The sequence below is a fragment of the Montipora foliosa genome, chromosome 3, assembly GCF_036669935.1.
Source record: "Montipora foliosa isolate CH-2021 chromosome 3, ASM3666993v2, whole genome shotgun sequence".
Lineage (NCBI taxonomy): Eukaryota > Metazoa > Cnidaria > Anthozoa > Scleractinia > Acroporidae > Montipora > Montipora foliosa.
In genome coordinates, this window is record NC_090871.1 from 11,426,473 (window position 1) to 11,448,422 (window position 21,950).

At 40.2% G+C, this 21,950-nt stretch overlaps 1 protein-coding gene across 7 annotated transcripts in view; it reads right to left on the reverse strand.

Annotated features, from left to right (window-relative positions):
* LOC137996760 (uncharacterized) overlaps nt 1-21,950 on the reverse strand; it is a 67,634-nt gene that overhangs the window by 14,032 nt on the left and 31,652 nt on the right. For 6 of the 7 annotated variants that reach the window (XM_068842333.1, XM_068842334.1, XM_068842332.1 and 3 more), the window contains 11 exons: nt 17,245-17,443; nt 16,452-16,680; nt 15,349-15,517; nt 15,095-15,241; nt 14,202-14,339; nt 11,550-11,633; nt 11,067-11,099; nt 7,977-8,003; nt 7,639-7,674; nt 1,849-1,884; nt 437-463 (listed from right to left, as the gene is read on the reverse strand). In XM_068842333.1, the coding sequence (XP_068698434.1) occupies nt 437-463; nt 1,849-1,884; nt 7,639-7,674; nt 7,977-8,003; nt 11,067-11,099; nt 11,550-11,633; nt 14,202-14,339; nt 15,095-15,241; nt 15,349-15,517; nt 16,452-16,680; nt 17,245-17,443 (1,125 nt within the window). The remainder of the gene's footprint in view (nt 1-436; nt 464-1,848; nt 1,885-7,638; nt 7,675-7,976; nt 8,004-11,066; nt 11,100-11,549; nt 11,634-14,201; nt 14,340-15,094; nt 15,242-15,348; nt 15,518-16,451; nt 16,681-17,244; nt 17,444-21,950) is intronic. The other variant, XM_068842331.1, reaches the window with a different exon arrangement.

Genomic DNA, 21,950 nt, shown 5'->3' on the forward strand with positions numbered 1-21,950 from the left:
ACTCCAGAAGGAGACGACATTAATTTTTCTTTCGAATAATTTTTTGGGGGGACCGGCCTCCTTGCCCATCCGCTAACTACGGCTAACTATGGTCCAGATGACATGGACATGACCTTGCTGTAATCCAGTGTAACCCCAGCCCTTTGAGTTTAGCACGGCTCATCCGATTTTATGGGGGAATGGTCACTGACAATTGCCTTGGCGCTGGCTAGAGCCAAATACTCAAGAAGTACCAAAGGGATGATTTTTTGAATAAATGTTTATAAATTCCTAACGTTTGGGGACTGAGATTTCAGCTTGGTAACACTTAACGCGATCGTAAGTCTCGCTAAGAGCCGAGGATCAAATCCTTCTTTTAAATATTATTGTTCAAAATAAATGAAACGGCACAACGTTTTACGAATGCATACAAATAATCATAATAGTTTATGCATACCTGGATGTGGCTGCTTCTTCGGTTTTTCTGACAAATAACAAAAACCATTAACATCGTTACCATTGAAATTTTATCTGGGTGCATAAAAATGACAAATTGCTGCTTTAAGATTACAGAAAAAGAAGGGGTTTTTGGGCTGTTTTTATTTGTCTACTTTCGCCCGATAGCTATAACAATGATATTATTTTATGATTAGCTTATATGAAACATACTTGAAAGAAATATAAAGATACGTTGAGGTGCAATCGTTTTGATGTTAGAGGTTTCGAATTATTCATCTAAGTAAATAAATAAATAAATACATAAATAAATAAATAAATAAATAAATAAATAAATAAATAAATAAATGATCAGCTTATTTAACCCTTTAACACTAAATTACAAGGGAGGTCAATTCTACACAGAACACATAAATACACTTAAGCACAGAAGGCAAAAACAATTAAACCCTATTGTAACTGTGAGTAACGAAATTACTAAAGCGGTCCGTTCTGACAATGCGGAATTCAGAACGGGAAAAACCTGACCTCAACCCGTACCCGTGAGCGACATTCGTGGGCTGTGGCAGCAGGTGCACAAGGAAACCGGACTCATTGATGTTAGAAATGAAACGCCTGCAAGCCTCATCACGGCGCGCCAACAGCGTAGGCAAGCCACAGCTCACGAGTGCCGACTGCTTACGAAGGAGATATGCGAGTGATATAGTTTTCTTAAGGCCTGGGCAAATGTCTTCATGTCTTCATGTCTTTATTCAACATCCGTTTGATTTTGTTGAACATCGATGTTGACACCGTTTTCCCCCGCTCCCTTTCAACCGTGTTGAAACATGTTGAATCGGAGTTGTATCGATGATGAATGAGTTCAAAAGCGTTTAAAATTTGCTTCATATGAAAAAAACAAAGGATTGAAGTAACGCTTTTCCTTTGACTTGTTTTATGACATTCAGGAAAATTGTTCAAACATTTTAACCGCTCACATCCATAAAAAGAAACCACACTAGCGAGATATACTAGCTACCAAAATTGTTGAGGCACAAGAGCGGACCATATATTCTTTTTAAAATCCTCAATATTTCAATGAGAACAAATTGAACAGATTTTATAAAATATTGGGCTAAAATATAACGCCAGTTCTGACGGTCTTCAAGAAGAAGATTACTCAGATTGAAGTTATCTGTTTGATCAATTATTATCAAAGAGACAGGTTATCACTATGTACCTGAAGGCAGAGTGGAACTACTAGTTGCTTTCTCTTTTGATGAAAAACAAAAAGGAATATTTGACATTATTAATCCCAAACTTAAAACAGTTTAAAAGAAACTAGACCTCTTAATAATGAAATAGTGTTCTGATTCAATATTATCAGTGTGTTTAATCGAGACTGAATAAAAGAAGAACACTATTCAAATATACCTGAAGGAGTGTGGCCAGCTTGAGTTGCTTTCTCCTCTGTGAGAAAAGAAAATTCAAGTCCAATTTTAGACAAACTCGAGCATCAGTGAAAAAAAAAAGGAACTTATATCCAAATTGCAAGGCCATGGTCAAAGAGTTAGATTGACTATACGTATGCTTAATGGGACGAGAATACAAGACGGAGAAGAAAGTACTCAGGCCCGCTTTACAACCACTTATTTTCGCTTCTTGAATTACACATCTGGTAGATCGTCAATATGGTTCAGGCTCCCATGACAAAATAGATACAGCAATCAATGATCATTAAGTCCAAGGAATGAGATAAAATATTTAGTCCGCTGAAGGACTGAGTCACTATTTAAAGGACTGTACGGAAATATCAACAACTAAGATCCAAAAACTGGGACCTTTCGATTTCATGTCCAGCGCCTAAATACTGGACTGGGTCGGCATCAGTATGTCAGTCTGACATTCGCAAGGGTTGAGATCCAATGAATATGCGGTTAAGGCTTCTTTAGACACTCTTTTTCTATAAGAACGTCTAATTTGCGGCTAAGGCTAAACTGTATCTCTTATGCAAGTATCAATGTTCGGACGGAGAGGGGGGAGTACGGTATATGAATATTTTTGCAATTTTTTGATCAAATTCCCGACCCTACGGACTGGAAAATAGTTAAAATTTGATAAAATATCCACACCTGTGGATAACAAAACCGTGTAATGACTTGTATTAAAAGTAATGAAGTACTTTGAAATGTACGTTTTTAGCTACTGTTATCAAAAGTAGATTAAAGAAGACTGAAGTTGAATGAAATCAAGGAGAAAAAAATCCCCGAGTTTTAGATTGTTTCCCGGTAGCGGAAAGGGTGTTGAGAGGATACTACGTTCGTTATTGAAATAATAATAACTTTATTTATATAGCGCTCATATCCATGTATCGCTGTCCATGGCGCTTTACAATTTACAATTTACAATTTACAGTAATTTACAATAAAAACGATTTAAAAGCACTAAATTCTATGGAATTTTATTATACAATAAATATTGTTAATTCTACAAACGATCTATAAAATATTCTTATTATTTCAAACAACAATTATTGAAATGATAATGATAAAATCAAATGATGAAATAAATATCAAACCAGTCGATAAAAAACGAAAATGATTAAAAAGAAAAAAACCAAATAACTAATTAAGATTCCTATTATCAAGAAATAATGTAAAGAGAACGTTTTGAGTCTGGTTTTAAAACCAGCAACTGAAGAGCAAGAACGAATATTCAAATGTAACCTATTTCAAAGTCTCGGAGCAGCGAATGAAAAGGACCGAAAACCATAAGTGGTGAGCTTAGCTCCAGATTCAACAAGAAGTTTATTTGTAACAGAGCGAAGAGAGTAGCAAGAGGAACGATAGGAAAGAAGATCAGACAGATAGCAAGGAGCCAGACCATCTAAGGCCTTATAAGAGAGCAGAAGCAACTTGAAGATAACCCTATAGTATACAGGAAGCCAATGAAGATCAATCAACACAGGGGTGATGTGATCAAACTTCCCTGTAAAAGTAACAACACGAGCAGCAGAATTCTGAACGTGCTGTAGCCTGTCAACAAGATATTTAGGGAGCCCATAAAGAAGAGCATCACAGTAATCGAGTCTGGAAGAAATGAAAGCCTGAACAATAGTGTGAGCGGCATTAGTAGTAAGATATTTCCTAATAGAAGGCAGATTTCTTAAGTGGAAGTAAGACGACTTGCAAATCTTGCTGACTTGAAGTTCCCCAGTCATGCATTCATCGAAAACTAATCCCAAATTAAGAGCAGAAATACAAGGGACAATAGTTTCACCACAAACTACGATCTCATCTGGAGGGCGACTAAGAAACCTAGAGTGGATACACATCAGCTCTGTCTTATCATGATTTAGCTTCAAACCATTAGCAAGCATCCACAATGAAATGTCAGTGAGACATTGCTCAAGAGACTGCCATGATTGTGCAAGCTGTTGGTTACCCTTAAACGACAAATACATGTACAACTGAGAATCATCAGCGTAAAAATGATAACTAACGTTATAACACTTAACAACGTCAGCTAATGGAGAAGTATAGAGCAAGTAAAGAAGAGGCCCTGGTACTGAGCCCTGTGGCACTCCAACATCAAGGTTGACAAAGCACGAGGAAGACTCATTGATACCAACGAATTGCTTCCTATTCGTGAGGTACGAACTAAACCAGCTTAGAACAACATCCCTGACACCAAAACGATTAGCAAGTCTATCAAGTAAGACATCATGAACAACTGTATCAAACGCAGCTGACATATCAAGGAAAATCATTATGACACAGTTGCCAACATCAACAGATTGTAGGATGTCGTTGTAGATACGTACCAAAGCCGTTTCAGTGCTGTGCATAGAAATAAACAGGAACGTTTTTAATGTTCCTTTCCAAAAAGATTACATTGCAATTTTTGAAGTTTTTTGAGGGCTGAAGTGAAATTGATTTCATACATTAATATTAGAAAGCTATCTAAGGCATCACTAAAAGTATCTTATCAAAGCTAGTACACCTCTATGTCAGATTGTTTTGCAATGAAACTGCTCTGTTAATACGGCTGTGTAAAGAAAATGTTATAAAATTTTTAAGACCAGTCGTCTTCTCAAACAACCATAAATCTTTTATGATATTCGAACGTTAATAGTCCAAGTACGAAAAAGGAACGTTTTTTCATGATATAAAAATTTTTACGCGAGATCTCGTACCTTTCTCCAAGAAGTTTCAAGGGCCCAGCAGCACAAGAAATTCAAAAATTTCAAATCCAAATCCAATTTCTTCTGCCCGATATTAAACATATGAAAATATCAAAAAATTGAATCCAACTGACACTTGAAAGGTCATTTAAGAAACCTGGGTGATTATTTTGGTTACTCATTGTGAATAAACTTGGTTTTAAGGTCACCAAAGTGAGCTAAGTTACCAGGACGCCGTTCCTTGATTTATAGTCCAGTCAATATATTTCTTCACCATTGATCTCAGAAAAGGACATGAATAAACATATCAAAAGTCTGGAACAATCTAAGAAGGGGAAGATACAAGAGACCATATACCATTCACAAGGACAGTATGAAAACGAGGCTACCTTCAGTAGTCTACTCAGGGTTCGTACGCTTTTAAGCTCCTCACATTTTATGACCTTTTTTGGCTTTCCATGACCTTAAGTTTTGAAATTTAAAGAAAACGACAAAACTATTAAGTTTATAAGACAGGTTTCGACAGAAACTACTGTCATCTTCAGTTGATTAATGTACAAAGCGTTAGTTGTTGAATTTATAAGTAATTTCAACTTCTAACGAGCGAGGCTAAGTACAAAGCAACAAGGAACGTCTTCAGCGAGTCCCCATTGCCAATTCCATGGAGGCGAGAAGTGGTATACATACATTCTTAATTGACCTCTCCCTTTAGGGATTTTAAGGGTCAACGAAACGAAATCAACGAACGTACAACAACTGTTAAGAATCCCAACTGGCCGCCGTCAAACCAGTAGGACATTTACAACTGCAGCGGGCAGCTTCAACTAGGGACTACCAGGATCAAATTCGACAAGTGTTCAGAGCCGGTCTTGAATCTGGGATCTCCGCATTTCAAGGCAAGTGCCCTAACCACTGGGCCGCACTGCCTCCTTTGGTATCACATCCAAGGATGGCATGAATTAACAAAATGTTGTTGCACACCTCTTCACCAAGCTGCTCCTTCACAATTTTCATGTTCCATACGCGTCGTCGTGCTAAATTTGCCCTTGGCTCCGGCTTAAAAATAATTCATGGGCGTCTACTTTTGTGTTATGCATGGCGCAGTAAATAAGCAGATCGGTGTCATCCCCCACAAGCACAGTGTCCACTCTTCTTGCACTTTCCACAGCTGTCTGATCTATAAGGAGATCCGCATCTGTCTGTGAGTGGCGTATTTGACAATTTACTTTCTGAAGGGAACAACCCGGCGTGTCGAAGTGTTGCTTGAATTTGGTCTTTCTTTGTGGTCAGTTTCATATCTTCAGAGAACGTAACGATTGTCGCAGTTTTCCCTCCTGTTCGCCTCTGATGCGTCATATCTTTTTGTGGAACTGCTTTGGTAACCATTAAAAATGAAAATTGCAGCACCATACTTCCATGTCACGTACTGGATATAAATGTCACAGATTTTCCTATATGGAGGAAATCCTTGTGGCCACAGAATCCGGTGAAGGAGTGCCACGTCATCAAGCACACGTTGTAATTCACCTTTTGGTCCAGTGGGAACTGAAGGCCGCTTAGCCCAGATGCCATCTGCCAATGCTGAATTTTGTGGCTTGAGAAGCATCAACGGAGCATCAAACAAAGATGTTGGATAGCTTTACAGCTGATATTGGAACATGACTCTCATGTCAACCACTTTTTCACTTTAGCTTTGGGTAGCAACAATAAGATACTGAAATAACAACTTTGGATTCACTTGAATCGTTTCTCCAACAACTTTGACAGATGGCTTGGCATTGAAACTAATGACCTGGTTACTGTTTTATCAAAACGTGTGTAAATGATAAAACTTTTCTGTAGGCTCGTTTTCATGTGAAACATTGGGGCCTCCATATACTAATAACGGTTTTTTATCATCTAGTCAACCTCGATCTTTCTAGACTTTTGAGATGTTGTACGGGACTGAATTCTATTTATGAAACCACCGAGATACGTTCTGTTACAATTGGTGATAGGTAAAACCTTTTTATTCCCTAAAATGCTTGGGCTATTATAATACAGTATACGAAACCAGTCACTTCAACGATTAAGAAGGCTGAAAATCCAGCTTTGGTTTCACCAAAATTGAATTAAAATATTCTTCAAGCAACCTTTACATTACATTGAATACCAGATGGACGCTGTAGCGGTATTGCATTGTAAAAATATAATAATTAATACATGCCAACTTCACACATACCGATATTTTCCAAGATGGCGTCTCCTGGAACACGAGTTTAGGACCCAGTCCTCTGCACGGTCAAATTCAAATGTCCGCAGCATGGGGCAAAATTTGTGGTCATATTCCCCAGAGAAGGGACAGCAGAAGTGTTCAAATGCTGCACCTTTGCCCGTACCCCTCCCCCCCTCTCCGTCTAAACATTGATACCTGCATTATAATTGCGTGAGCGGAAAAACGTTCTTAACAAGTTCTTAAGTTCGAATGCAAACTCAGTTGTTCTCCAGTGTATCATGCAATAGGTAAAGTTGCAAGGCCATAGTCAAAGACGTTTCGACAACCTTAGCGGAAGTCATCTTGCAAGTCAAGAAATTTGTTTAACTTCAGTAGTTACTATGAAAACTCTCCTGGTAGATGTCGTTGGTCAACTTATTCGTGATGTTATTGGTCGACTGTCAGTGGAGCCTAGATGTAACTGGCTGTGAAGAATAAACACTGATTGGCGCATTTCGATCCGTCTATAGGGCTAAGGTCTGTGCGTGTATAGCGTATAATACGCTGAGCAGTACTATGATAGAGTACTTAAACTGTCAGAGTACTTGAACTGTACTTAGTACTTACTTAGGACTTAGAATGTCAGTACTGTGATAGAGTACGCAGATTTACCCTTTGGCAATCCGTATAATGCTCGTGTGATATATCAGTTATGGTAAACTCCGCCGAAAAAGCAAAATTCTCAGCATTAAGAAGCGCAAAGTAACGTTGGCAGTAAAGTACAAATTATTGATTTTTTGGGGGTCACGATAAGCGCAACAAGCTGATTACAGTGTAAATGTAGTACCTGATTCGGTGGGGCCAATAGCTTTCTCCTCTGCTGCTGATGAGAAAAAGAGATCCATTCCGCAGTTAGGTCAAAGGTACATGATAATTAAATTAGGCCAAGCCGATAATACACGAGTGTAAACCTGTGGCCAGTGAGGATGAGGCTAATGCTCGAAACGTCAGTCGTTTTATCCTTTCATGGTGGAAATTCGATCTTTAAAACTGAATTTTGATGTCGTAATCTCCCAAAGACCCTGCACAATATTTTGGTTAGAAACTGCCCGTATCACTCGGAATTTATCAAGGCCGCTGAAAGGACATATGAGATCAAATGCTCAGGAGAATCTGGAAAATTACCTGAAGTGGTTGGGCTTGCAGCTTTCGCTTGTGTAAAAAAAAAGCAAACAAACCATTGATAAGTATATGCTTTATACCGAGTATCATCATCAGGTCGAGCTAGCTCGGCTCTCATTGATAAGTTCTTTCCATCTATCTCTGTCGTCCATTAAGTTTGCGAAATCAGTGACAATAAAACTAGGATAGGATGTAAAATCTCCCTTCCTTATGACCTCACTTCCGTGCCTGCGTATGGCCGTACAATGGCGAGTCATAACTTTAAGATCAGGCTCACACTCTCGTCAGTCGACGCTTACAAACACTCTTTCTATGTGAGATTAATCCCCGTGTGGAACGCGTTATCAGCTGATGTTGTTAAATCGTCATCTTATCCAGAATTTATCCGAAGAGTGGCCTCTACTTTAACATTGTAATTTAATTACTTCGTTTATTTTCACATTATGTAATTTGTAATTTCATACCATGTAATTTTAATTGTTATTTATACCATGTAAATTAACCGAATGCTGGCCGCTCCATTGCCGGGGGTGCAGGGATGGCGCAGTGGTGAGAGCAATCCCCTCCCACCAATGTGGCCCGTGTTCGACTCCCAAACTCGGCGACTCGGCGTCATATGTGGGTTGAGTTTGTTGGTTCTCTACTCTGCACCGAGAGGTTTTCCCCGGGTACTCCGGCTTCCCCTTTCCTCAAAAACCAACATTTGACTTGATTTGTGTTAATTGTTAATTTCAATTTACAGTGTCCCCAATTAGTGCGTCAGCGCTAGAACTACTAGACACTTAAATAAAGTTCCTTTCCTTTCGTTTCCTTTCCTTTCCATTAGTAAGCGCTAGTGGCAATTACCTTGCCTGATTACTGATTAAAGTAATTGTGAGATCATTAGCGTGATTGTAGGAAAATTGAAAAATGCATCCTTGTTTCTTGAACTTATGTACTCTAGAAATAGATGCCCCATACGTGTAGTGTTTTAATGGCTTAACTCACACACCAAGTTCGCCAACAAATCCTCCTTTATTATTTTCCTTTCCAGCCACTATATATTCCCGGATGTGCTAGTGCCAGTACACCACAATGCCTCTTTTTCTTCGACTACAAACATGTAGTTCGAAGTCTTTGGCTTTTTTTTATAACATGAACGGCGAAACTAAACGCACTGGACCTAGATCAAAGTTTATTTAAAGGTTCAACGTGTGAAAACTGCGATTAACAATAATATATAGATTTAGCCAAGCCTAAAAGCGGAAATGCGTTTTGGTGTTTCTGGGTACTGCATAAGTAAATAATTTTCTTCGCTTTCTTGTATAGAAAAATTCATTGCCTAACTAGTGAATTCCACGATAAATTTCAAGCGAAATTATTTTAAAACCGAGATCGCATGAATCACGAAGCGATGAGCGCAATATTGGTTTTTAAAGTGAGATTTACTGTGGAATTCACCAGTTAGGCAATTATTCTTTTCAATCTCGGTGAAAAGTGGCAGAATATTTACCTCACCGCTTTGCGGCTCGGTAAATATTCTACCACTATTCACCTCGATTTCAAAGAATGATTGTTAATTGCTATATAGCTGAATTCTTTTTCCTAACAGCGCGCTCTTTCATTGGTTACTTCGAGGTCACATGACATATATATATAACAATAAAGCTGTTTCCCGCCAAAAGTCTCTGAGCGGGCAACATGGCAAAATCTATGACTTCAGATGGAAACAGTGCACTCTTACCCGAGAATGTTGACCAACGACCGCCGTTGTTGTTGCCATTGCTCGCTTTTCTTTTTGTGCTATATAACAATTTACTTAATGACTGGTCTCTCGAGAAACAGTTAGCTTTGTTTCCCTCGAATCTCAATGTTTCACTCGGCTGCGCCTCGGGGAAACATTGAGATTCTCGGGAAACAAAATTAACTGTTTCCCTCGGGACCAGTCATTAAGTGTTTGCTATTTCTTTAAGTCCAAAAGAGTACAGATGATTGCTATTTAATTCCAGTTGAGAATAAAGATTCGAGTTTTATTCCTGAACAAAGGAAAAAAAAAGATTAAACCATTTCTTAAAAAAATGTGCATCCACTTGAAATAACGCATCCGTAAAAATAACAAATGGTTTAGTGTCAAAGAAAAGAATTTGTGTGGAGTAACTTCTTCCACCAAGTTTGAGTTATTACTGGTACACTGTTTTGTCGTTCTCGTTCTCTTTCTCTCTGCTTTAGTTTCTGTTCTTCCAGGCATCATGCAACCTTGTCAGATTTTCTTAAGATTAGCCAAAAAAAATTATACCAAAAATTGCAATACAGGGAAAAAAGCAGCTCCAAACAAAAATAAACACTCAGCTTTAGTTAATATCCCTCCGATGCTTGACTTGAATAGCTGCGGAGCCACCAGTGTGGACCACAGCTATCATGATATGTCAAACTGGATTGAGACCGGCAAAAGATTCAGGAACAAAATATTTTCCTAACCGTTTACCACCTGAACACGAAAAACGTTGACTGTTAAGAGTTTTTGTTGACGTAGTATCGCCGTGTAGCCACGTCGAGCCACACAAAGCGCGCGAAAATAAGCCTCGTTTATGTTTAGGTGAGGTAACCTGGCTTGCGCTTGCGATGCAACAGAAAACCAGTGCCTGGTCAACGGTCAACTTCAAAAATAATAACCAGCTGACCTCGATGGGTTCTAAACTTGAACCAGCGATATGGTCACGTGATACTGGTCGGCGGATACCTTGTTTTGACAGCTGTCAATGACCATAACATGGAAATCCAATATGAAAGATGTATCAGTGCTGTTAACTAGTTTGATACTGGTCACATTGGCATACATTCAATCTCCCAAGGAAGGCGTTCTATAACTAAATCTTCTCGGGAAAGGGTTGACTCATAAGACACTCCCCATGATGAGCTCCTGACAGCTAACCTTACTTAATCATGCAATTGGCCAACTTAATTAAACAAGAATACAAAACATGGTGAAACGCGCATGCGCATTAATTCGGCAAGGGAAAAAATGTCAGTTGGATTACGTGGTGAATATCTAAACGTGTAAGATTGAGTTTTTATAATCAGCCTAAGAAAAAGTTCATCAACGCTCTCTCTTACCTCCACAAGTACCGCAGCTCTTTCTACACTTGTCTGCGGGAAAAAAAACAAAGAGAATTAACAAACCAACAAACGGAAATGATCTAACAAATGATTTAGGTGTCGATCGTCGTCTTGGTTTCATAGATGTATTTTCAAAGATGTCACAATTCCTATTTTCGCAGACCCCCCGCCATGATTAACTGAAAAAAATAACGTTTGCACTCTGAAATGAATTCTGGTGTAAGTGGTCTCTTTATTATCCTTTATTGGATGGTGCCATCGAATATGAGAAGGGGCAAAATGCCACCTAAACCAGTGAGAATAAGTAACAAGATATTTCGTAAGGGTAAACGGCGTATGTTTGGAAAATGAGGATATATTAATATTCCAGCATACGTTTACTGCAGAATTCTCTTCGAGTTTAAAACGAACATGTCGTGTGGGCTGTGTATGATTTTACAGAGAACATTTCTGACTTTCCACGGCTTTAATTTGACTCACCTTTTAGCATAGAACAACGGAATGGTCGCTCCGCAATCACCATTGGACACCGGTAAGGATCGCTGTCCTGGCAATGAGGATCAACTGTTGCCAAAAAGGCAGAAAATAATGTACATTCTTAGTTCAATCAACGTGTATATTCTTTTATATCGAGTTAAGTCAGGCGATTTTAGCCACGATTACCCCTATATTATTCAAGAAGTTAATTCACAGCGGAAAATCTCGTTTGGTGTAGTGAAACTACGAACTCTTTTTCTAATATGTCATCACCAAGGCATATGACATGATTGATCCGGACTTTCTTATCTGAGTTAACCTTTTAATGGCTTTTCGCAATGTTCGATATAATCCTTGGGTAGAGTGATATGCTAGAATGAAATAGCCGAATTTAAAGAAATGGTAAAAATCCACATGTATTTGAGAGAATCGACTAAAGATTTGACCTTGTCTGATTTCAAACAGTTTGAATTAAACTCAATGACAAACAACTGAAGTGGCCCTGCATATTAACTGAGAGAGAGATTGTCTTGTGGTTCATGTGAAAGGGCAAAATGCAACTTGAGAAACAGGTTAATACTTGTCATTAAAGCATTAAAAAGTCTTAAATTTTTCTCACGGCTCTTTAAGAAGTTAAGGTTGGTTTCCATATGATGTTTAAGATCACTACGATTGCGTCATGCAGCGATCATAGCTACAGGAAGTACCAGGATGTACTGCAGACGTCCACACATTTCAAGAGGGTTGTGATTTGGCCCTGTTTATGGAAGTGCAGATACGAATGTCTTAGGGCAAATTTTCAAAGGAATCTAAGGCCAAGAGACAATTGGAGCGAAATTTGACTTGGTCGTGTTCAGGCAGAGAAGACCTTCATAAACGCAAGAACAGCGTAAAGGAGATTTTTTAAGAAAAAGAAATCCTTGTCATCTGGTTCGGGAAGAGAGGCACAGCCGCCATGTTGAATTTCATGAAGCGCTTGAATGACGTTGTTAGACTTACAGTTCCCCACGACCTTCATTCAGAGTCACTTTCTAGTAATCGCAACGATCATATGGAAAGCATCCTTTACTTAGTATCCGAACCTTCGAGGCAAGAATTGAGCTAAAATCTGACTAGTTTACCTAAGCACTGAGGTAAAAATGCTGCCGAGGGAAAGGAAGATGTTCAATTATACTTGCAGTAATTTAAAGGGGCACTCTCATGCTAAATTTGTTGTTTTCTAAGCGTAGGTGAAAACTGGGTAAAAATCTAAATTAGTAATTTAGCTCACGCGTACAACATTCCTGACTACCAACTGAGAAAATTTGAAATGTGTTTATGGCACAAAGAGCTATTCATATCTAATTTTTGGCGTCTTAAGTTTCTGAAGACTTCGTCTACAAACTTGAAAAAACTGGCCAGTTTTTTCAAGCTGCAATCCATTTTCATTCTTGGCTGCAAACAAAAAAATAGCTTCAGTGCACTTCATTGCATTTCAGTGGTCATTGGTAACAAAACTACAGCATTATTGTTGGTCTTGATTGATGCAAAGACGCCTTTTAGGTTTGACGTTGACTGGTACCGGGTACTCCGGTTTTTCTCCCTCATCAAAATCGACTCCCAGCCTATTCCGTCTTCCTGTGGTGTTGTGCTCCGAGGTCATACATGGGTCGTGTTCAGGGGCCAAGCGTCTAGCCGGCAGCACAGTTCCTTCGATCCGATCTCGTCGAGCCGCGCACTTAGCAATTCAGTCTCCGACAGCGAGTAAGGGCGTTTAGCAGATCACGTATTAGTGTTAGTATTAGGATTAGTAAAATAGCGTGACACTGCCCCTTTAACGACAGTTCGTGCGTGGAATCGAAGGAAGATGGACCCCCCAGACTGAGCCCCCAACTGGACCTCCTTCTGGACCCCACTCGAGAGAAGAAAGAAAACAACAAATGGTTTTGAATTCACAGTGACGTCATCCAATTCTAAAATTAAAATCACAGGGTCTTCTGAATTTTTATCTAAAGGAGGTTGAAGATGACATAGAAATAATTATTAGGGTATCCCTAATAATCTCAGCAAGTTGAGCCTTCATGTACATTAGGAGATGTGTTCATACACATGTATGTTATCTCATGAGCGAAAAGTAAGCGCTTTCATCGCAAAGTGAACTCCAGATGTTTTCATTGATTACCGGCCGCCATATTAGTGGACCACATGGCGTTTTCGTACAAAACTCTATAAAGTTGCGTGAAACGCTTCGCCAAATAACTCAGAAACAATGTACCGCACCGACCTGAGAATTGGAAAGATGGTAAAAAGATTTGTTACGTACAACATTCCAAGTTCTTGGCCTTTTCCATTGAACGATTTCGAATGTTCTTGTTGCGTGACAGTCAAATCTATAGTTTAAGGATACGAGAAGCGAAAAGAAAAACAAAGCACTTCCGTCCAACAAGATCCTACCGCATATCTTAATTCCTCCATTCGCGCATAAGCACAGTTCCTTGCGCCTTTGGCCCCCAATCCCGTGCGTTTCGAAGAAAAATGTGTTTTTCTCCCGATTAAAGAGCTGCCTGGTTCGTTCACTTCAGGCTCACTCACTGTGGCAGCTACTACTGTCTTATTGTTATTTACGTTTGTGATAAAGGGAATGTTAAGCTTTTCTATTGTTGAGCAGTGACCTACCGTCACATCTGCGACAGCTCTTCTCGCACCGGTTCCAAAGAGTAAAATTTTGTTCAAACTTAGGTCCTTTCGCTTGTTTCCAACATTGGCCGGCTGCCGCCAGTGTGGTACAGTTTGATAGAGTATCTTGGCAAGGCTCTGTAAATTTGTTATACAATGATGTACATGTAAGATGAGCCAGTAACCGGGAGTTTACTTGAATTGTGTTTCAGTGACTTACGCTTAAAAGCAGGCGATACATGATTATAGTATTGATGAAATTAAAAAAAATCAGAGTTCAAGAGAATGATAATGAAGTGTGTGTCATGTTGAATGGCCTGTTTCAGTGTTGATGTGAAGCGTTTAACAAGTTGCCATCAAATGACATCTAAGCTGTTGCACGAAAGCTTGACTGACCAGGAAAGAACGGAATTCGAAGTCATGATCGCCCGTTTGAGTGACTGTCTTTAGTTGAAGGGTGTTGTTGAATAGTCGTTAGCAGACTCGACCTGTCCAATGTTTAATATTTTAATTGAGAGTCGAGTCTCGGGGGGTGGGGGGGGGGGGGGGTTGGGGATAAGTTATGTATTTAGTTCTAGACCGAATTTTCCGCTGTAGTAGACATAGTGGAAACTCAGCTGCCATTTAGTAGCGTTTGAAGGTATCTGGACCTTTAACCTCTAATTTCAATTACACTGCAAGTCAAAATTCAGCGGTAATTTGTCCTACCACCCTGACTATTCAACGGTCGATATTACCGTGGGTTCCGCAATTTTGGAAAAGTGTTTTTTACGCAATTTTTCCGTAAAGCATATGAATCAGTAAATAGGAGTCCTTTAGTAGAATTCTGATATGGATCGACAAAACATTCGTCAAGGTCTAGAACTTGCGAACAATTTCTCCTTTTTACTCACGTTGTCCTGGACATAGGTTACTGTTGCAGATGGCTTTCTGTTTCGTTAAATGTAAGCTGTTTCCTGGACAACTCCTCTGGCGAATCTTGAAACCAGATCCACAAGTCTTGCTGCAGCTTCCGTAAGCACCCCAAGCACCACACGATCCTTTAGGATCAACACTCCATATAAGTGATAACATTTAAAAGTGCTTAAGAGATAAATCCTTTGTAGAAATTCAACATTGAAATATACACGTGTCTAGTTTTACTTGCCTGGATGTTGATTAGCACATGCTAAATCCGTGATATTCTCGAGATTGCTGATTAAGTCACCGTATGAAAGCACTTCAATAACATTTTCGCTTGTGCCGGCAATTTCTTCAAGTTCGTCACGATGGACGTCATTACCAATTCCAACGGCAATTCGTCGCACCTTGGCAAACTTGTGCAAGTACGAAATAAAAGTCAATTAGATTCTTGAAATCCTTACAGTAAAAACGGCATTTTCTTATCTGTTTTGTAAATGTTAAGTCAACTGATCTGATCAGTTGAATACACTCATTTTTGGAAGAACCTTTTATAAGAACGTTCAGGTAAGATTTTACGAACTTATTTTGCTCGTTTGTAAAACTGTAATCCAACAGGACAATTAACCCAAATACTTAGGGATGTTTTTAATCTAATTAACGATGTGGTTTTTCTGTCGCATGATAATTAACAATTATTCCTCGAGCCCGAATGGGCTCTGAGTCAATAGCCCATGACGCTTTCGGCCTCATGGGCTATTGACTCAGAGGCCATGAGGGCGAGAGAAATAATTATTGTTTTAGTAAAATCCAACTAGTTGGTCAAAAAAATATCGAGACAAAACATCTTTCGCTGTTTAAAGCTAGACTTTAATTGTTGTTTTGGTTCTCAAAGCCGGCGCTTTTCGCTACTAGTGGGCTATAACAAATAGCCTACGAGTAGCTCAACCAATCAGAACGCAGCATTGATAATAGACTACTAGTTGGATTTTACTAATATAGAATAACTCTGTTTAAAGACGAACTTAGTATACCACACAACTTTAGGAACATGTTAAGAACGTTTTCAAGCTCAATTCGCAAAAAAATAAGAACATGCAACCTCAGCCCTAAAATTAGTCGTTCTTACAAAAACAAGACTGTAAAATATTTGGGAAATTCATAGAGGGAGAAAATAAATAATGGTCTGAGTCACCGACTGGCTGGCAGCTGCTGGCTCACCGCCTCAACGATATCTGTAATCTACCACTTGATTGTAGATTCATTGGTGAAACCAATCGAAGTTTTGATAAATGAATGGCATTCCAAAAAGCTACGGATTGAAAAAATTGCATGCCGTTGGTGATTTACCTCAAGAGACGGCAGTACTTCTGAGAATGGTTTGCTTGCTTCATTCGTGTTTCCATCCGTGAGAACAACAACGACGTTAGGTACATCAGGTCTATCACCAGTTTCTTCCCATCCAAAGACGTGTTCGCCTGCAAGTTCTAACGCTTTGTCTGTTCTGGTTCCACCTTCAATGTGAGGTAGACTTCTGATCTTATTTTTCACCGAAGTTACGTTCTGTGGGTCTGTGAACCTAAAAGGGCCAATTCGAGTAGGACTTAGCAAATCTGTCAGCGAAACATCCCAGTAAAAGTCAGTAATATTTTTTTTTAAGCGTAGGCTTTTTCAGGAATGAGAAAAGAAAAGTATTCTGAGAGAAGGGATAAGCGAGTGTGGTGGCTCTGAAGAACAGGTCGTCACGGTTCACTCAATACAAAACGTTCTATGTCTCGTAACGTAGACTTGTTTTTATCATAGACGGTGGCTGGTTTTTGTGAAGAACACGAACAACCAGAATCTGTTTACCCACACGTTCTCTGTCATTTTCGCGGGAAAAAGGAATAAAATCTTTCAAATGCGCTCTGTTTTGCAAACACTTGCCTACATGAGTGTTTTATTGCCAAACGGTAGTCTCCAAATATATTAACATTACATATGTGGCAGTAAGTCTGGGAATGGCGATGCCTTGTACCTCCCCAAAATTACAAACTCTCTTTTCCAGTAGGATATAATTTACTTGAACTTTGTTCATTGCTCTATTGTAGTCTATTGCATCTTTTTGAGTATCTCCGAGGCATTATAGAGTTATCGTGCACACCTGTAGACGGTGTGAGCCTCCCAGCTGTATAATAGTATGGCCATGTGTGTACCGCGTTCAGATATGTCCAGTCTGTCAACGAGACTCTGCAAGAAACTCAGTGCTCTTTGGTAATCATTTGGCTGGATACTGCTCGAGGAGTCCAAAATTATTCCAACATCCAAATGCTCCTTGCACGGAGGGGGTGGGGGAGGAGGACCTACGAGAATAGAAAATTAAACAATTTAATAATCGTAGTATAATCACCATCATCGCTAATATATATATTTAGCCAAGCCTAAAAGCGGAGCTCCCTGGTTATTTATTCTTACTGCCTGTAGGGTTTAATTTAGTGAAAATAAAAGGTTTTCGAATTTTCATTCGCCAAACGAGTGAATTCCACGATAAACCGATATCGCATGAATCACAAAGCGATGAGTGCGATATAGGTTTTTCGAGTGAAATTTACTTTGCAATTCACCACCTTGGCAATGAATGTCACTTGAATCGCATGAGTTTTAAAAGAAAACAAGCACACCCTCAGCGAGCGAATGGAAAAGGAAAAAAGCTATTTCGGAGTCAATTGTCAATAGCCAGCGAATAGGAGTCACGCTAAAATAAGAAACCGTCAGGAAACTTCGTCTGGTCGACTTCAAAATATATGGGTTAAGATGGCTGGATATTGGCCAAGTTCTTTTTTAGCGTGCCTGCTAGGCTTGGAACAAGTATCGGCAAAACACGGCAATGTAACCAAGAAAGGACAATCTTCAAACAAGATCCGCTCCAACAAATTACCTTAATTAAGGTGCTTGAAACAAATTAACTTCTCAAAACACAAGCTAGTGATACTTATCCCTAATTGTGATTACGTGTTTATAACATAAGGACACAATTTTCTTGTCACTGTCGAGGCAGATCGAACTGAAACAGTTGAGCAAACGGATTAAAAAAGCTCTTGTTCGCTAGCATTTTAGAGCAAGGCAAACAAACAAATCAACTATGTCCAAAAGAGTACGGATAATTGTTATTTAATTCCAGTTGAGACGGGTATCATTCCTGAACAAAGGAAAAACCGATTAAACCACTTTTTTAAAACACGCATTTATAAAAACGATCATACGGTTTAGTGCCCAAGGAAAGAATTTGTGGAGTAACTTCTTCTACCAAGTTTGAGCTATGACTGGTATTTTGTTTTGTGGTTATCGTTCTCTTTCTCTCTCCTTTCGTTTCTGTTGTAGTCACTATTAGAGTGAAATGTCTCTAATAGTTAAGTCTGCTGAAATATTAGTGCTACGCGGCCAACGTTTGAAAAAGCGTAACCCTTCCTTGTACTTGTACATATTAATTGCCGTGACATTGACATCTTAAATTCTCACGACCTGCTCCCGTCTGACATTGTAGCTCAGTCGGAAGAGCAGCGGTTATCTAACCCGAAGATCGTGGGTTCAATTCCCACCATGGCCAGAGTTTTCCTCTGCCCTATTGTGGGTAGTCTGCGAACGCAGACGTATTTCCGGCGGTCGTTTCTACGACCGCCGGAAATATGTCTGCGTTCGCAGGCTATATTGTGGGCCCATTTTCATTAGTAGGGCTAAGTTCACATGGTTCATGTGGGTAGAAAACTAGCGCGCACTTCACATCACACTCTAATAGTTAAGTCTGTTAAAAAATAACAGCTGACCTCAATAAGCTCTAAACCTAAGCCTGCGATATAGTCACGTGACACTGGTCAGCGGATACCTTGATTTGACAGGTGTCAATTGACCATAACATGGATGTCCAGTATCAAAGATGTATACTGTAAACTAGCGTGATACTTGTCACATTGCCATACTTGGAGGGGTGGACGTACGGACGTACGGACGGTCGATGACGTCATAGCTATAAAACCAAACTTTCTCTCATCGATGGGTTGCCATATTTTCATAATTATGGTCTGCAGTTTCACTTAATACATCAATCTCAACAAAAGTCATGACACTTGCAATCAAAGATGTCAATCTACGACAGTTCCTCCAAAAGTCAATAAACAAGGTAGTCAGCCAGTTTTCTAGGAGGCTGTCTAATTCGTCCAGAACAACGCGGCGCGTTTTCAGGCGTAGCGTCCGGAGGTACGTGTTTGTGAATTGGTTGACGATCCACACATTCGGTAGATGGAGCTGTATCAGGTGGTCCTGATTGTTGTTCTGAATTACCCTCAATGTCAGGAATTTCCATGGGCTTAACGTGTTGCAAATTTCTTTTGTATTCCAATCCCTGAGGGGACTGCAGGACAACCTGGTCACCATGACGACCTGCAGCTTTATATGGCTAACTTCCATCACATGGGGATAACTTGATCTCCTTTTTCCTTTCCAGCAACACATTGTCCCCTACATTGACATTTCTGTCTTTAGCATGATTTCTTTGGTCGGCATAATCTTTAGCTAGCTGTTTCTTATGCGCTTCTCAGTCTCTCGCTTTTTGGTACACCACGGTATTCTGCTTTTTATCAACTACCTTGATCTCCGGTAGCTTGGTTGTCAAATTCCTCTTGAAAAACAGTTTTGCTGGGGTGACTCCAGTGGTAGTGTGGTTGGTCGATCGGTAAGCAAGTAAGAACTTGTTGAGCTCAGCACGCCAATTTTTTCCTTCAGCTTGAAAAACTCGCAGGGCCTTTAGAAGAGATCGATTTTCTCGCTCAACCTCCCCATTGGTCCTTGGCCACAACGGCATAGTGTGGTGGGGTTAGGGCTATTATTTGTCACTTGTCACTTGATAATTGTGGCACTTGTTGTAGAACGAATCACTACTTCCATCTATCTAAAAATTTAATCTACCACCACTAACAAATATTCTCCTCCAGGCAAAGGACCAAGCAAATCAAGGGCTACTTCTTGCAATGGTGATTCTGGTAGTCTTGTGGGTCTGATTGGTGGGGGTGGGACATGTTTGGTAACCATTTGACATCCGAAGCATTCTCTACAACGTCGCTCAGCTTGCTGGTCTATTCCGGGCCACCAGACTTTATATCTTAAAAGCTCCTTGGTTTTAACGATTCCCTGATGGCCTTCGTGAGCTAAATTAAGGACTCTGTGATGGAGAGTTCTTTGGATGACGATTCTTTTCCCCCGCAGCACGACTTGACCAACAATAGTCAACTCATCTCGCACCATCACAAAGGCTTTAGGTGCCGCACTCCAGCCATCCTTCCGCAAACACTCCCGTGCAACCTTCAGCTCTTCGTCTTTCGACGAGGATTCCTCACTTCCCTAGATTCTCAAGGTGCCCGGTACCGCTTGAAGCGTTACTTTGCTGACGTACTCATCCTGGGCATACCCTCGAGATGCTGGTATCTTGCCAAGCCAAGATCGTGCATCAGCAATGCTTTCTCTGGAGGGAACGTAACAAACTTTGTACTTGCAAGGCTGTAACGGCAACACCCAACGCTCAATTTGGGCTGATGGTTTTGATCTTGGGCCTTAGATGGTTTTGAGTCTTGGTGGTCCGTCACTAAATCAAACTCAGGTAAACAATTTAGGTACAAATTAAACCTTTCGCAGACCCATACGAGTGCCAAAGCTTCTTTTTCGGTTTGACTATACCGACGTTCAGGGTCACTAAGGCCTCTACTGACATAACATATACAGCACGACTTTGTCCCCCCAACGTCCTGCAATAGGACAGCGCCAAGTCCTACTGGGCTTGCCTTTGCTATGACCCTCGTGTGTGCAGTCTTGTCAACGTAGGCCAGCATGGACGCCCGTGCTAATTCCTCTTTCAGCTGCTTAAATGCTTTCTCCTGTGTCTCTTTATTCTCAAACTTGGCCCTGTTCATGGTAAGTGCTCTCAAAGGTTCAGCGATAGTTGCAAAGTCTGGAATGAACCTGGAGCTGAAGCCAACCAAGCTTAAGAAACTTCTAACGTCCGACGACGTTGTAGGGTAGCTTGCCTCTTTCACTGCTCGAACGTTCTCTTCCGCGGGACCTATGCCATGTTGGGAGAGGAGAATTCCCATGAAAACCACTTTGCTCATTGTGAAGGTGCACTTCACACATCTCAAGGTCAGATTCTTCTCTTGTAAGTTGGCTAATGGTTTGTGTAGGTTCTGATCATGTTCTGCGGCGGTTTTCCCATGGACAATCAAATCATCTACAATGTTAACAGCTCCTTCCACACCCGCAATTGCTTGCCTGATAACGTGCTGATATTTCTCAGGCGCCGCATTCACCCAAAACTCAACCTCATGTAACTGAACAAGCCTTCGTGGGTAATAAAGGTGGCTATTTTTCTTGAATCGTCATGCAACTCTATTTGATGAAACCCCAGCGAAGGTCTAATTTACAGAACTGTTACACAGTAACACCACCAAATTGTTCACCAACCCTGAATCAATCAACACTTCTGTAACAATACCATTAATAGTCACATCCATCCAAACCTCCTCCTCTGTTTTCTCTGACACAACAAATCTGACATAGGAAAGCTACCTTCCTCTGAACATACTCCCACATGATTTGTCCTCCTGCCAACACTTCTTCTTCTGTCACTGGCTCTCTTCAGGTATCTCTCTTTACCATTCTCTGGTGAAGGACGATTAGTGCCTTTGCAACAGACTGCAAAATGACCGTATCTCGAACACTTAGTGCACTTCTTTCCTTTTACCGGGCAACCCGGATCACGAGAGAAATGTCCCTTCTTTCCACAACTGTAACAGAACTTCCCAGCTTGGTCTTCTGTTCTTTCCG